Genomic DNA, 15,753 nt, shown 5'->3' with positions numbered 1-15,753 from the left:
AAAATGGACTGACCTCTAAAGCCAGCCCCTGGGAACTCCTTGCTCCCCCCGGCAGGCTGCCCCAGGCATTCAACAGGCTCGTATTCTCCTTTCCTCATTAAGTATTTTTACCTTTGCTATGTGTAAATAGATCCAACACTCAAGTACACTGTGAAATGCTGGAACCTCATCTGCAGCACATACTTGTACCATCATCATATACAGCCCAGCTGTCTATGATTACACACCTAGCACATGCCCCATGTGTAATATATCCTACGCTCAATATACAGTTCTATCCTCACATACACAATGCAACTGTTTGACATGCAGCATTCCTCATATACAGTGTATACTCAGTTCACACACAGCGCATACACTCAGGGCCAGATTGGGGGAGGGGGGGAAATGATGGTATTCAAGATCCTCCTACAATCCCCAGCTCCATGTGACTGGAGGTTTCTGCAGAAATGATCATTAGTGAAATATTAATGTTGGAATTGCAGTGGTCATTGTTGGGCTTCAGAATGAACAATAAAATGAATGGCTCAGTGCTCTTGTTTTGGTCAGCATTTGTCTGCAGACTCAGGAAGACAGCCCTGCATTGCTTCACACTCGTTGAGTTGTCTTTGCAGTTGTAAAACTAGAAATATTTTTTTTGTAACAAAAGCTCCAATTCTGCAGGAAGCGATTGAATAGAAGGAAGTGAGTAAGCCATGAATGTGCTGCTGAACAGCTGGTATGCCCTAACGTAACCAACCATAGCCTCATACGCATACAGATGTTACAGCCATCTTGGGGAATCGAACCCTAGCTTCTCAGCACCTGGAACACAGGCACTGCCTCTTGAGCTAAAAGGTGGTTTCCTTTAGCTGTGAGATGGTATGAGCCATTAGATGGAGACATGAACTCAAAATACTAAGTCCATGTATTACACTAACACTAAGCACCAGCCCCTGCAAACACCCTAACAACATACACTATCAACATCCTGGTATGTGCAACATATAATTTAGAAAAGATCATAGGAACTGTATGTTCCCATCCCATACTGTACCTCATACGCAACATAAGCCCATAGCACTGCTTATCCCTACTATTCACAACAGTCTTTCCACTAGCAAAAAATGAAGTACTGATGACCTTGACAAATTAAACAAGGACAAGGTGTGCTGCTTAAAGGGCAACAAGTCAGACCAACTATGGTATAGATCCACTCTTCCATTTCCCAGCTAAACACACTCAGCAATGCGGCTGTGTATTTTGGCCATCATGTAACATCTCCTTATATCTCATAAAGGAAAAATACGAAGAGAGATTCCTGCAAGATGAGATGGTTTCTCAGCAAATCAACTCTGTCGAGTCCCTGCAGCAGCTGCTTCCCGCTCCAGAGGCAATGAAACCAAAACAGCCCTTGCAGAGGAAGATGCATGTGCGGAGCCGGTTTCCTTCCAAGCCCACCATCATTCGAGGCATCACCTATTACAAGGCCAAGTTCACGGAGTCAGAAAATGACCTAGAGGAACGTGAGTTGTGTTTGCAGCCGTGGCTGGCTTCATGGAATTGGACATCTGGGCCTCTTAGCAATGGGGTGGGTAAAGTCTGTAGCCAATCAGCCTCTTCCCCACTCAGCAGCCTGGCTGTCCAAGCTGCGTACAAGATTGTACCTTTTCAAAATGTGACCCTGTGAGAGAAGAGTCATAAGTGAATGTGTGATGGAGAAGCTAGGGTCCTGGGTTCCATGGACCAGTTAGGTTCTGCATCACCAGGCCTTTCATTCTAATGATATCTGCATTCCCTGCAAGCCATTCAGCCTACCCCCACCACTGGCTCTCTGACATCTTACGGGCACCTCTGCAGAAAGTGTGAGGAGGGATTTGAAGGAGCACGTGGCTTGGTTCCATGTATATGGAGCAGTGTGGAAGAAAGCACCACACATTTGTGGGAGAAGCAGCCAAATGGGCATTTAGGGCTGGCATCACTGGCAAAGCAGAGGAGGCAGGGACAATGAAAAACAAGAGAGAAGTGTGGAGGAGCAGATGTGTGAAGATGAGTGAGTACAAGACACTGAAAGGAGCAGGGAAGGGATTGAAAAGGATGGATGAGGTGCTCAAAGTGATGGGCTGCAGAGATAATCTTAGCATAGTCTACATAGCTATTGTTAGAGCAGTAGCATGAGCCCTGCAAGCCCCAGTCTATTGATCCAGGCTGGGAGACTTGCTACTGTGGGCTGCATAGATGTACTCTAAGTGACCTGGGACAGAGGAAGCAGCTAGTCCATGTGCCACCTTAGAATCATAGAATATCAGGGTTGGAAGAGACCTCAGGAGGTCATCTAGTCCAACCCCCTGCTCAAAGCAGGGCCAACACCAACTAAATCATCCCAGCCAGGACTTAAAAACCTCAAAGGATGGAGATTCCATCACCTCCCTAGGTAACCCATTCCAGTGCTTCATCACCCTCCTAGTGAAAGTGTTTCCTAATATCCAACCTAGACCTCCCCCATTGCAACTTGAGACCATTGCTTCTTGTTCTGTCATCTGCCGCCACTGAGAACAGTCAAGCTCCATCGTATTTAGAGCACTCCCTTCAGGTAGTCGAAGGCTGCTATCAAATCCCCCCCCCCCCCACTCTTCTCTTCTGCAGACTAAATAACCCCAGTTCCCTCAGCCTCTCCTGGTAAGTCATGTGCCCTAGCCCCCTAATCATTTTTATTGCCCTCTGCTGGACTCTCTCCAATTTGTCCACAACCCTTCTGTAGTGGCTGGGGGGAGGGGGGACCAAAACTGAACACAATACTCCAGGTCTAGCCTCACCAGTGCCAAACAGAGGAGAGTAATCGCTTCCCTTGATCTGCTGGCAATTCTCCTAATACAGTCCAATATGCCGTTGGCCTTCTTGACAACAAGGGCACACTGCTGATGCATATCCAGCTTCTCATCCACTGTAATCCCCAGGTCCTTTTCTGCAGAACTGCTGCTTAGCCAGTCGGTCCCCAGCCTGTAGTGGTGCATGGGAGTCTTCCTTCCTAAGTGTAGGACTCTGCATTTGTCCTTGTTGAACCTCATCAGATTTCTTTTATTCCAATCCTCCAGTTTGTCTAGACCTTGGACCCTATCCCTACCCTCCAGCATATCTACCTCTCCCCTCAGGTTAGTGTCATCTGTGAACTTGCTTAGTGTCATCACTACCTGTTGAGCCCGACAATCTGGATAGCTTTCTATCCACCTTATTGGATGGATGGATTCATACAATCCATACTACTTTAACTTGCTGGCAAGAATACTGCAGGAGACCCTATCAAAAGCTTTACTAAAGTCAAGATAGATCACATCCACTGCTTTCCCCATATCCACAGAGCCAGTTATCTCATCATAGAAGGCAATCAGTTTGGTCAGGCATGACTTGCCCTTGGTGAATCCATGTTGACTGTTCCTGATCACTTTCCTCTCCTCTAAGTGCTTCAAAATGGATTTCTTGAGGACTTTGCCGGGGACTGATTTTGCTGGGGACTGAAGTGACGCTGACCGGTCTGTAGTTCCCCGGGTTCTCTTTCTTCTCTTTTTTAAATATGGGCACTATATTTGCCTTTTTCCAATTGTCCAGGACCTCCCCCCATCGCCACGAATTTTCAAAGATAATGGCCAATGGCTCTGCAATCACATCAGCCAACTCCCTCAGCACCCTCGGATGCATTAGATCTGGACCTATGGACTTGTGCATGTCCAGCTTTTCTAAATAGTCCTTAACCTGTTCTTTCACCACTGAGGGCTGCTCACCTCCTCCCCATACGGTGTTGCCCAGTGCAGCAGTCTGGGAGCTGACCTTGTCTGTGAAGACCGAGGCAAAAAAAAAAAAAGCATTGAATACTTCAGCTTTTTCCACATCATCTCTCACTATATTGCCTCCCTCCTTCAGTAAGGGTCCCACACTTTCCCTGACCACCTTCTTGTTGCTATCATACCTGTAGAAACCCTTCTTGTTACCCTTCACAACCCTTACTAGCTGCAACTCCAATCGAGCCTTGGCCTTCCTGATTACACCCCTGCATGCTCTAGCAATATTTTTATACTCCTCCCTAGTCATCTGTCCCAATTTCTACTTCTTGTAAGCTTCCTTTTTGAGTTTAAACTCAAAGATTTCACTGTTAAGGCAAACTGGTCGCCTGCCATATTTGCTATTCTTTCTGCACATCAGGATGGTCTGTTCCTGTGTCCTCAATAAGGCTTCTTTAAAATATAGCCAGCTCTCCTGGCCTCCTTTGCCCCTCATATTAGCCTCCCAGGGGATCCTGCCCATCAGTTCCCTGAGGGAGTCAAAGTCTGCTTTTCTGAAGTCCAGGGTCCATATTTTGCTACTCTCCTTTCTTCCTTTTGTCAGGATCCTGACCTCAACCATCTCATGGTCACTGCTGCCTAGGTTGCCACCCACTTCTACTTCCCCTACCAATTCTTCCCTGTTTGTAAGCAGCAGGTCAAGAGGAGCATGGCCCCTACTTGATTCCTCCAGCACTTGTACCAGGAAGTTATCCCCAACACTCTCCAAAAACTTCCAGGATTGTCTGTGCATTGCTATATTCCTCTCCCAGGAGATGTCAAGGTGATTGAAGTCCCCCATGAGAACCAGGGCCTGTGATCTGGAAACTTCAGTTAGTTGTCTGAAGAAAGCCTCATCTACCTCATCCTTTTGATCCAGTGGTCTATAGCACATGCCCTTCTCTAAAAGGGAGAGCTAGAAATGAAGGAAACCAAAACAACATGGAAATAGAAGTGTTTCTGACAGGCAAAGACCCATCTGCACTAGATGTGGCTGAGAACATGGAACAGAAAACACATTTTGCTACAGTGTGTCACAGAGTTAGAGCCCAAAGCGTCTGTTCACTGGGAGAACAGCAAAGCAATAACCTAGATTATTTGGTGGGCACAATGACAGTTGCACAAATGTGACTAAACAGTATTGTCAGAATTGCACTCTTTAAACTGTCACACTGGAGAGTAATACAGTGTTACTGTGCAGTAGCTAAGGGGATATGGAACTCTTGCCAAAAAGAAAAGGAGTACTTGTGGCACCTTAGAGACTAACTAATTTATTTGAGCATAAACTTATGCTCAAATAAATTAGTCTCTAAGGTGCCACAAGTACTCCTTTTCTTTTTGCGACTACAGACTAACACGGCTGCTACTCTGAAACTCATCGTTTTCTTTAAAACTCAATACAATAAATGCAAATTCATCACCTGTGTTAGGACAGAAAACCAGCCTAGCCAGGAAATTAGGTAAAAACACATTTACTGAAAATGGCTCACTATGAACCAGAGGCAACAGACAGTACATAGAATTCCATCGGTCTCCCAAGGGCTGTCGTATCTGGAAGGAGACTGCAAATCACAAAACAACTACAGTGATGCATTCAATGAGAGAAATTCCATTGATCTTAATGGAGGAAATAAAAACAGAGTTTGAAAAATATGAAAAGCTGGGAGCGATTGAAAGTGTAAAAGACCTGGGTAAATGACATGGGTGGAATTGAAAAGGCAGTTAAAGTGCAGATGTGCATTGATAAGGGTGAGTTTACATTATGTGGCAGTGTCTAACTGTTGACAAGGAGACTGCTAAGCTCTCAGAAGCCAAAATATCCTCTGAATTACATGTTTAAGCAAATGCCAGTTGGCTGTTATATTCTGGAGTGCAAGCTAGGCCAGTGGTTCTCAACTTATTACACATTGTGAGCCACATTTGCAGCCCACAGTGTGTTACCTGGGCTGCAGGAGCCGGGTGGCAGGGCAACGGGCAGCCCGGACCCTGACACTGGACCCCTGCTCCACAAGGCCGGCCAGCTGCCCACCTGACCCTCACCACGCAGCTGCCCCAAACCCTACGTGGCTGGTCGGCAGCCCCAGACTCCCACTACACGGCTGCCACAGACCCTCACCATGTGGCTGCTGCAATCCCTGGCCTGCAGGCCGCCCTTTAGCACACAGCTGAGCTGGGCTGCAGCTGTGTGCTAATTGGGCTGCAAACTGCTGAGCTAGACCAATGAGGGGTTGTGTCACTGCCTGCCCAGGAACCTACGTGCCCCAAAGTCTCTGCTGCTGTGCTTCTCTTGTCTGGATGTGCCCAGCCAGCAGATAAGCCTGCACTGAGTGTCTGTGGGTTAAACAGCTCTGATTCCAGCAGCTGCGTTGGCACCCCCAGCCACACTCTGATTCACCTGGGAAAGTGACCCCAACACACACATCAATCCCAAATGTCCCCCAAACCATCTGCCCTGAAGTGTCCAGCCCTCTCCTGAGGCACTCAGAGGAATAATACTGTGTATTCACCCCTGTAAGGAGACAAAAGCACATCACTGCTTATTAGCTTAGCTGGGGGAAATACACCCATCCCTAAGTACAGGACTAAATTTGTTTATTTGAAAAATAAAACATGTTTATTAACAAAAGGACATAGGTTAGGGGATACCAAGTAGAAGGAATAAAGTTAGGATTGTAAACCATCAAAAGTAAAAATATGCTTTCTAACGGCAAAGACCTAAATTAACAAGCTACAGTCTTTTGCCAACCTTCATTCCTAGAGATTTCAGCCTCCCTGGCTGAAGGACCCAGCTTTCTTACCTTGCAAGACCTCTGGACCCTGGTATCTGTCCAGTGATGGATGCCAAGATGGCTTCTTTTCCCTCCATACAGCTTCCCAAACTCTGTGTTTGTGTACTGTTCTTCCCTTCCTGTGGCCTGCCCAGCCCCCTGCCGATTCATATGTCAATGGAGCTTTCATTGTTTTTGGTCACACCTTGCTTAATCTCATTGGAGACAGGTAGATAGCTGCCTTTCCTCTGGTCTGGGTGGGAACCTATTTCTCCCTGTGTTTGGTCACAGACTTTTAAAGCATCATATCAGTGAATATCCGTATTTCCTCCTATTGCGCTAATACAAACACTTCACAATGATACTAATTACTAGTGTCATAAGCTTTCAGACAAGCCCTTTCCTGATACACTTTGATAGTACAGTAATATTGCCTATAATCAGATGATGTAATTACTTATCAGTAGAGATCCAGCTCCCCCATCTTTACAGACCAGTAAACCTTTGCAATGTATGCTCTGAAAAGTAAATCGCAGACCACGCTTCTTTTTCCTGCTGGGGTATAAATACCATGCTGTCTCGTCCCCCACTTGTTAGCTTGATAGAGTTGTTTACCCTTTTACATATGTAAATGGACCTTCATTATCCTTACCTGAGGACCAGAATGATCAGAAAACTGCTTATTCCTTTGTCTAGGGCATGCTGTGTTTATGCATTGCTTGCCAAACACATTTTAAGAATATAATTCTAGCCTACGTCCATAAATTCTGCAGAAAAGGACCTGGGGATTACAGTGGACGAGAAGCTGGATATGAGTCAGCAGTGTGCCCTCGTTGCGAAGAAGGCCAACGGCATATTGGGCTGTATTAGTAGGAACATTGCCAGAAGATCAAGGGAAGTGATTATTTCCCTCTATTTGGCACTGGTGAGGCCACACCTGGAGTATTGCATCCAGTTTTGGTCCCCACACTACAGAAGGGATGTGGAGAAATTGGAGAGAGTCCAGGGGAGGGCAACGAAAATGATTAGGGGGCTGGGGCACATGGCTTACGAGGAGAGGCTGAGGGACCTGGGGTTATTTAATCTGCAGAAGAGAAAAGAGGCAGGATTTGATAGCAGCCTTCAATACCTGAAGGGGGGTTCCAAAGAGGATGGAGCTCAGCTGTTCTCAGTGGTGGCAGATGACAGAACAAGGAGCAATGGTCTCAAGTTGCAGTGGGGGAGGTCTCTGTTGGATATTAGGAAACACTATTTCACTAGGAGGGTGGTGAAGCACTGGAATGGGTTACCTAGGGAGGTGGTGGAATCTCCATCCTTAGAGGTTTTTAAGGCCTGGCTTGACAAAGCCTTGGCTGGGATGATTTAGTTGGTGTTGGTCCTGCTTTGAGCAGGGGATTGGACTAGATGACCTCCTGAAGTCTCTTCCAACCCTAATATTCTACAATTCTATGAACTCTTTGTACAGAGCCTGTATGTACATCATGCAAGAATATTAATGATCAGTGACAGGTTTCAGAGTAACAGCCGTGTTAGTCTGTATTCGCAAAAAGAAAAGGAGTACTTGTGGCACCTTAGAGACTAACCAATTTATTAGAGCATAAGCTTTCGTGAGCTACAGCTCACTTCATCAGATGCATATCGTGGAAACTGCAGCAGACTTTATATATACACAGAGAATATGAACCAATACCTCCTCCCACCCCACTGTCCTGCTGGTAATAGTTTATCTAAAGTGATCATCAGGTGGGCCATTTCCAGCACAAATCCAGGTTTTCTCACCCTCCACCCCCCCACACAAATTCACTCTCCTGCTGGTGATAGCCCATCCAAAGTGACAACTCTTTACACAATGTGCATGACAATCAAGTTGGGCTATTTCCTGCACAAATCCAGGTTTTCTCACATCCCCCCCACCCCCATACACACACAAACTCACTCTCCTGCTGGTAATAGCTCATCCAAACTGACCACTCTTCAAGTTTAAATCCAAGTTAAACCAGAACATCTGGGGGGGGGGGGGGGTAGGAAAAAACAAGAGGAAACAGGCTACCTTGCATAATGACTTAGCCACTCCAAGTCTCTATTTAAGCCTAAATTAATAGTGAGTTATTAGTTTTCCAGTGTCTTCCATGCCACTTTTTAGATACAGATTATGACTCCAGTGTTAGGTGTAGTGAGTATGTCAGGCCAGACAAGAGCTGCTGAACCACCAATGTGTCCCAGTAATTAATACTGTCCCAAGGCATTCTGAAGAGCATTTGCACAGCTACCTGAGGGGATTAAAAAAGTTTAAATGATAATGGATAGTGTTTGAATTTGGGCTGAACATTTTACAGAGCACAATGCAAAATTCTGTAGGAAGCAAGAGGAAGCCTTAAAATGTTATAAATTGGTGTAATAGAAATTTTCTCTATTGGACATAAAATGAGCAAGGGTGTCTTGACTGCTGACCCAAGCACAATAAAAGCAAGAGTTGAAATGCTTGCTTCAGAATTGAAAGTGGGTCTGCAGAGGTTTAGGAGGTTAGTAAACTAATTGGAAAAATTAATGCCCAAACTATCTGTGGGTCATAAACTTGGAAGGAAATTGGTGGGAAATGACCTTTCCTGTCCCTGGGAAATCAGACCCAAATAGCCATCGAATACTGGTCTCCATTCACCAGTTTTCAAGTACTCTGTTATTCAGCCATTTGTGCTGTCAACTAGAGGCATTTTCTGAAGGCCCAGGTGCAGGCCTTCTGCAGGAAGGGCAGCCAGTTGCATTCACACTGAGATCCCCAAACAGGGAAGAAGGAAACCAATTCCATACTGAAAAGCAGATGCTGGCAATGGATGCGTTGTCTTAAATCCCACATAGAGGAGTATGAGAAAAAAAACCATTAAGGCACTTACTATAGACTTCTGGAAAACAATCTATGTGTTTAACACCCCCATGAATCGAGTGTATGATGTTGAATTTACAAATCTATATGAACACATTAGCAGAGCAGTAAACAGACCACCACCTAACTGCCATATTGATGACTATGAACCTCCTGTGTGTGATATCTAGCACGCTTTCCAAACTCACAGAATTTCAGATTGAATACACTGATGAATAGGACCTCTCTTGGGTAGGGAGTGGTTTTTCGTATAAGCTGAAATAGATGGATTTACAGTGATCAGCCAAAGAAAGGACAGGGCTACATTTGCGATGGATATCAAAGGCCAGGGCAGACTAAGCCTCCACTGACCCAGGCTGTGGCCCTGCCCATGTTATACCCTGAGGCCTCCCCCTCTTCCCTTAAGTGGGCGGGGGCTCAGCTCCAGCCGGCAGCCTGGAGCTTGGGCCTGCTGGCACCCACGGCAGCACTCAGGCTGGCCAAGGGGGTCGGGCCAGCAGCTTGAGGTGGTGCTGGGGCCAGCCCAGCTCTGGGAAGTTGGCTGGGGTGGGCGGCCCAGAGCTCCTCCGGCCACAGGTGCAACTCAGGGCTCCTCTGGCTGAAGGGGGTGGGACTTCAGGTGAAAGGGGTGCAGTCAGAGGGGTAGCCTCGCCAAAGGGGAGGTTCACCTGCCATCCATGCAGGGCTAAGTCCCAAACTGACACCATACTGACTATTTAGGGAAGCAATTAGTTAGGGAAACACTTACCTGAAGGAGTAGGACTGATTTTTCCAGCAGCACTGAAAGAAAGTGCCTAGCAGTTATCTAGGAACTGAAAACGATATGTGGAGGGCGAGGGACTAGACTGGGAAACACACTCAGACAGTTCCTTGTGATGATATAATATAGCAGGTTCATACACAGCTCTTACAGCGGGTTACAGAGGTGGTCAGCGTCTTTATTCCCAAAACTGAAGCACAGAGAAGGGGTCCACGGTCACCCAGCAGGCCACTGACAGAGCCAGGACTAGAACACAGGTTTCTGAGCTCTACATTCATGCCCGACCCGGTACCTGATACTGGCTCCCAGTATGATGCACATATTTGCTTCAAGAGAGCATACTCTAAAGAGCCAATCCTGGGTCATTACCTCCCAGAGAGAAAATGGCAAAGGCTAGGAGGGGCCTTTGAACTGAACAAAGGTTCCTATTTGTTAGTTTTGAAGTCTCCAGGAACGCAGCCTAGTAATTGCTCAATAGCAAACACAAGCAAGTGGCCTGCTGATTCCCCATAGGGCTTAAAAAACCCAAGCTGCTGAAAGCCCATGCCCAGTATTGCCAGCCCCAAACAGTCAGAAATCACAAGTCTTACCCAAAGATCAGGGGCTTGGGTGTTCTGGTGTTTTTAAAGTTTAAGTCACATTTTTTGTTTTTTGCTCTTCCCCGCCATCCCCAGCCCTCACAAACGTACATCGAGTCCAGCAGTTTTTGCCCCTACTGCAGGAGCTTATCTCAGCTTGGAGATGCTTTGTGCTAGGCACTGGACAAACTGAGCAAGAGCCATTGCCTGCCCTGAAGAGCTGACTGGCCAGCGCAGAGCAAAGTGATGCCATATGTCCTGTGCCCAGCTGCGCTGTCCGGCAGTCACAGCCTATGCCACACATGGCTTCGCATGCAGTTCCTAGGGAATCTGGTGTTCATACAGCTTCACAACAGATCCTGGCACCGATCCTTCCCCTGAGCTGCCTGGGAGGAAGGGGATTTGCAGTGGGGAAGGGGATGATGGGAGTTAGCTATAGGCAAACTAAACACCTGCCTAGGGAGGTAGATTCTGCCTAGGGTGACCAGGCCAAACCTGAGTGAGTGATGCTGCAACCTGCAAGAGTTGGCCTCCCTCACTTCTACCATAACCACTCACCATGCCCCCACTCCCTTCCTGAAAGTCTGATGTACCCCTGTGTGGAGAACCTCTGTCCTAGAGGCTGAGCAGGGCAGGGGAAGAATACAGATGTCCTGCCTAAGACAGCAGATTGTCTTGAGCAACCTCTGCTCTGTGTAGCAGTTCCACCATAAGGGAGCTCCCCTCTCTGCACACTGGAAATGGCAAAATATCCCTCCAATCCATGCTTCTCAGTCTCAAATCCACTGACAACTGCACCCTTCTCTTAAAAGGACAGCCCCCCCTTACCAAAATACAAATAATAAACATGCAACAGTCAAACAAATATTAACACAACATCCACATTCATAGCTAAATGAATACAGAGGCATTGCAATAATTACTCTGAACTTCCTACACTAATTTTCTTACAAAGATGTGACTTTTCCCCTCTCTCCTACATGTGTTATTAGCAGCCTTTGAACCTGTAGCCTTCAAATCCACAGCATAGACTGCTTCCTCGTCAGCTGTAAGGGGAGGAAGCATGCTGTGTTCTTTCACCAGCCCAGCCCACACAAGGAGACACAGCGCCCACGGGGCCAGTGGGTTACACCAGTAGCTGGGATACTGCAGTGGGGCACTGGGCATCTGGATTCTGGCTCTGGGAGAAGGTTTTGGTCTGGTGGTCACAGGCAGCAGAGCTTATATAATAGCACCTGTGTTTGGCTCCTCTCTGGGGACTAAATCTTGGACCTCTGGATGTAAAAAAGCAGAGGCTTCTAATGCTTGAGTTAAAACCCACATCTCTTAGCAGGCAAGCAGTAGCAGAGTCACAAACCTTTATATGAGATCAAGCTGCTAAAGAGTGCCCCAGTGCCATGCTGGGTTGTGGAGAATTACAGAAGTACCTAATATGACATGTTCCTTCTGAAAGGCAGATGGACAAGGTGGAAGAGACTGGAATTCTGTTTCCAGCTCTGTCCGCAGTGACCATATGCAAGATCTCAGCTACCTTAGCTCTGAAATTGGTGAACAGTTACCCCCCATGGATATGAACTTTGGCCATAGTAATGGCCAAATATTACCACCACCAAATGAAAGAGCTGAGATTTCAACTCTGGGCCTTGTGTGGTTGCACACCTTCCACTGGGCTACATGGCATTGTAGAGAGGAGTGCCCCAAAAGTCACAGGAAGGCTGGAATGTATTGCAATACTGCCTTCAACAGGAGCCCATATCATGTTATTTGTGAGAGTTAGCAGCACTGCGCAGTGGGCCCCAATTATCCACTGCTGATGCCTGGGGATTTCCTTTTGAGCAGCTCAGCGCACCCCCAAGGTGCCCCCAGAGTAAATATTGGGGCAGCTCAGTAAGCAATGGAGACAGGGGCTTTGTGCTGTGTCCTCTGACAAGCCTGACTCTGGAGCGCTCTCGAACCATGACAGGCTAGTCCAGGCTCCCCTTGCGCAGCTCTAGTCCCACCATGGCGGGGGCTGCCGTGCACCTCCCAGTGATGCATGTTTTGCTTGCTTGGCAGAGGATGAGTCTTTCAGCGGTGATCACACAGTCGATTTGTTGATTGAAGATCAGCTGTTGAGGCACACCAGCCATGAGCGGAGCAGCACCACGAGGACACCAGCTCCAGCGGAAGGGCCTCTGACACTCCGAAACATCACCCCCACCATGGAGTACATCTCACAAGCTGCCCTTGCCATTGCTGGGTCCCCAGTAGCAGAAACTGCCACCAGGTCTCCACCGTTGTCCTCCGCTGCCCCATCCCTCTCCAATGAGCTGACACCAGCACTTACCCCTACAGCTCCCACCACCGTTGTAGATCAGCTCCCAGCCACGCTGGAGACCACCACTGCACCTGGAGCCATCACCACGGGTGCGTCAGTAGATGAGCCAGCCACATGGACACCAGCAACTGCGACACAGACAGGTACACAGGCACCCACAACTGCATCAATCCTACCCACAGCCAACCTCCGCAAAGCTACAATTGCTATGGCAACCACCACGGTCCACATCTCGACAACAGCTGGGACAAGCGTGGCTGCCTCCAGAAGTGAGGAGTCAGCTGCTACTGCCCCTCCGACGCCAGCCAGCCCTACACTTCCTGCCACGCCCAGACAGAACCTTGACGAGGAAGATCTGAGAAGCATCATTGGTGAGTCAGTCCTCCTCCACTCCTCTTGGGTCTTGGTCTCCAGGTAAGTTTGTTGTGGACCAGTGTGTGGAAGAGGAGGTGTGCCAGAGGTTGAGGAGGGCTCATTGCAAAAATAGCTTGGAACACAGGGCCTGTAAAGAAGCATGAACAGCAATATTTTGGCCCAGCAGGATGCCAACAGCAGCTGGAGTTAAGGACTCAGAGGAAGGGTGGCCCAGTGGTTAGGATACTGGGCTGGCATTTGGTCCACCTGTGTTCAGTTCCCCACTCTGCCAGCATTGCCCTGCGCGACCTGGGACACAGGCTGAGTGTTGCAATGCCTGGCTTTAGGGGCCCTGCTGCCCAGGCTCCCGTATGGTGCACGGGGAAAGTGAGGGGCCGAAAATAAAAAAATTCACAGTAGTCTGCACGCTGAACAGGGAGCTGCCTAAAGGAGCCAGCAGGAAATGCTGGGAGAGGGTACGGCCCCAGCCCTGCCCAGAAAAGGGACTTAGGCCCCTCAGTACAGAAGAGAGGCCCCTCTCTGTGAAGCCTCTCCCATTGCCAGGCACCAATCAAGGGCAGTCTTCCTCCCAGATAACCAAGGCAGAGGCGCTCCCTTACACCTAGTGCCCAGAGCACTCACCCCCACTGGGGGAAAGCCACATTTGAGTCTCCCACGAGTGCCCTGACCACTGGGCTACAGCATGCCTCATGCTGCCCTTGTCCCCAGTGACTAGTCAAGCCCGGGGCAGTGCGACTCCTGCACAAAGCATGGGGGGCAGGGAAACCAGGACATTGTGACTTCTATGGGGTGGGAGACACACTGACATGCCCCTTGCCCTCCTTTCTGCCATCCTGTTCCCTCCCTTGATATACACATGTGCCGCCTGCCACCCCCACACATCCCCTGCTGTCCCCCTGCACACACTCACACCTGCCCACTGCTGTCCCCAACACACATACTCCCTGCTGTCCCTTTGACACTCACTCACACCCCCTGCTGCCCACACACACACACCTGCCATCGCCCGACACACACATACATGTCCCTGCTGTCCCCCTGACACACACACACACACACACACACCCTACCTTGCTGGCCTTCTGACACTCACACCTGCCCCCTTCTGTCCACCCCACTCACATACACCCCCTGCTGACCCCCAGATGCATTCACTCACACCACCTGCTGTCCCTTGGATGCACACACACATGCTTCCTGCTATCCCTCTGATGCACACACACCTCCTGCTGTCCCACCTGACACACTCACACCTGCCATTGCCCCTGACATACTCATACACGCCCCTACTGTCCCCCTGATACACCCCCACCCACCCTTCTGGCACTTACACCTACCCCCTGACCCCCAGACACACTCACTCACACCCTGCTGTCCCCCAGACACACTCACACATGCCCCCTGCTATGCGTCTGACGCTCACACCTGCTGTCTGCCATCTCCCCCGACACACACACCCCCTGCTGGCCCTCTCACACACCTATCATCTCACCTGCCATCTCCCCTGATACACACACCCTGCTGTTCTCAACACACACACACCAGCACGACCCGACACCTCCCCTTTGTCCCCTTCACACACACACACACACACTCCCCGCTGTCCCTCAACAGACACACTCTGCTATCCTGGCTGGGCATGGCCAGGGCTCCCTGATTCTACCTGACTGGGCATTGGCTGGGACTGGATGGTGCAGCCTGGCTGAGGACTGGTCGCTAATGAACAACACACAATCTTATCAGTGATGAAGCACTCATCACTGTATCTGACTGGATGACACCACAAGCTCTGTGCCAGCCCACCTTGCCCGCCCAAGGTGCTCAGTACCTCACAGATCTCAATGGGGCAAGAAGGCATCTGGCACGGCAAATGGGAGAGAGGCGACTCAGGTAAAACAGCTTCGTTTGAATCCTTTCACCTGCCAGTAGAAACCAGAGCCAAAGCAGACATGGATTTTATGCTCATTTACAGACCACCACTGAGTACAGGATTCCTAGAGGCGCTCCTGGGCAGGAATGGTGTCCCTAGCCAGAAGATAGGAATAAGCAACAGGGGATGGATCACTTGATGATTACCTGTTCTGTTCATTCACTCTAGGGCACCTGGCACTGGCTACTTTGGTCTGACCCAGTAGGGCCATTCTTATGTGTCATCCTGGGAGATTTCACCAGGCCAAGGCTGCAAATGCAAAACCCCCAAAACTCTCCTCATATGTCTCCCTGGACTTTCACAGGTCAGCTCTCGTCCAGCCGGTCACACCCTGTCCTTTAGCTTTGACC

The 15,753-nt window shown here is 48.8% G+C and overlaps 2 protein-coding genes across 4 annotated transcripts in view; one reads left to right on the top strand and one right to left on the bottom strand.

Moving 5' to 3' along the window:
• Window positions 1-15,753, bottom strand: part of ATF6 (activating transcription factor 6) — a 408,706-nt gene that overhangs the window by 38,141 nt on the left and 354,812 nt on the right. The gene's annotated exons all lie outside the window — the stretch shown is intronic.
• OLFML2B (olfactomedin like 2B) overlaps window positions 1-15,753 on the top strand; it is a 97,408-nt gene that overhangs the window by 58,730 nt on the left and 22,925 nt on the right. For all 3 annotated transcript variants that reach the window (XM_073356210.1, XM_073356208.1, XM_073356209.1), the window contains 2 exons: window positions 1,280-1,505; window positions 12,837-13,469. In XM_073356210.1, coding sequence (XP_073212311.1) covers window positions 1,280-1,505; window positions 12,837-13,469 — 859 coding nt within the window. The remainder of the gene's footprint in view (window positions 1-1,279; window positions 1,506-12,836; window positions 13,470-15,753) is intronic.

Source organism: Lepidochelys kempii, chromosome 8 (assembly GCF_965140265.1).
Source record: "Lepidochelys kempii isolate rLepKem1 chromosome 8, rLepKem1.hap2, whole genome shotgun sequence".
Classification (NCBI taxonomy): Eukaryota; Metazoa; Chordata; order Testudines; family Cheloniidae; genus Lepidochelys; species Lepidochelys kempii.
Note: the sequence above shows the minus strand (reverse complement) of the source record. Positions and strands in the feature narration are given on the sequence as shown.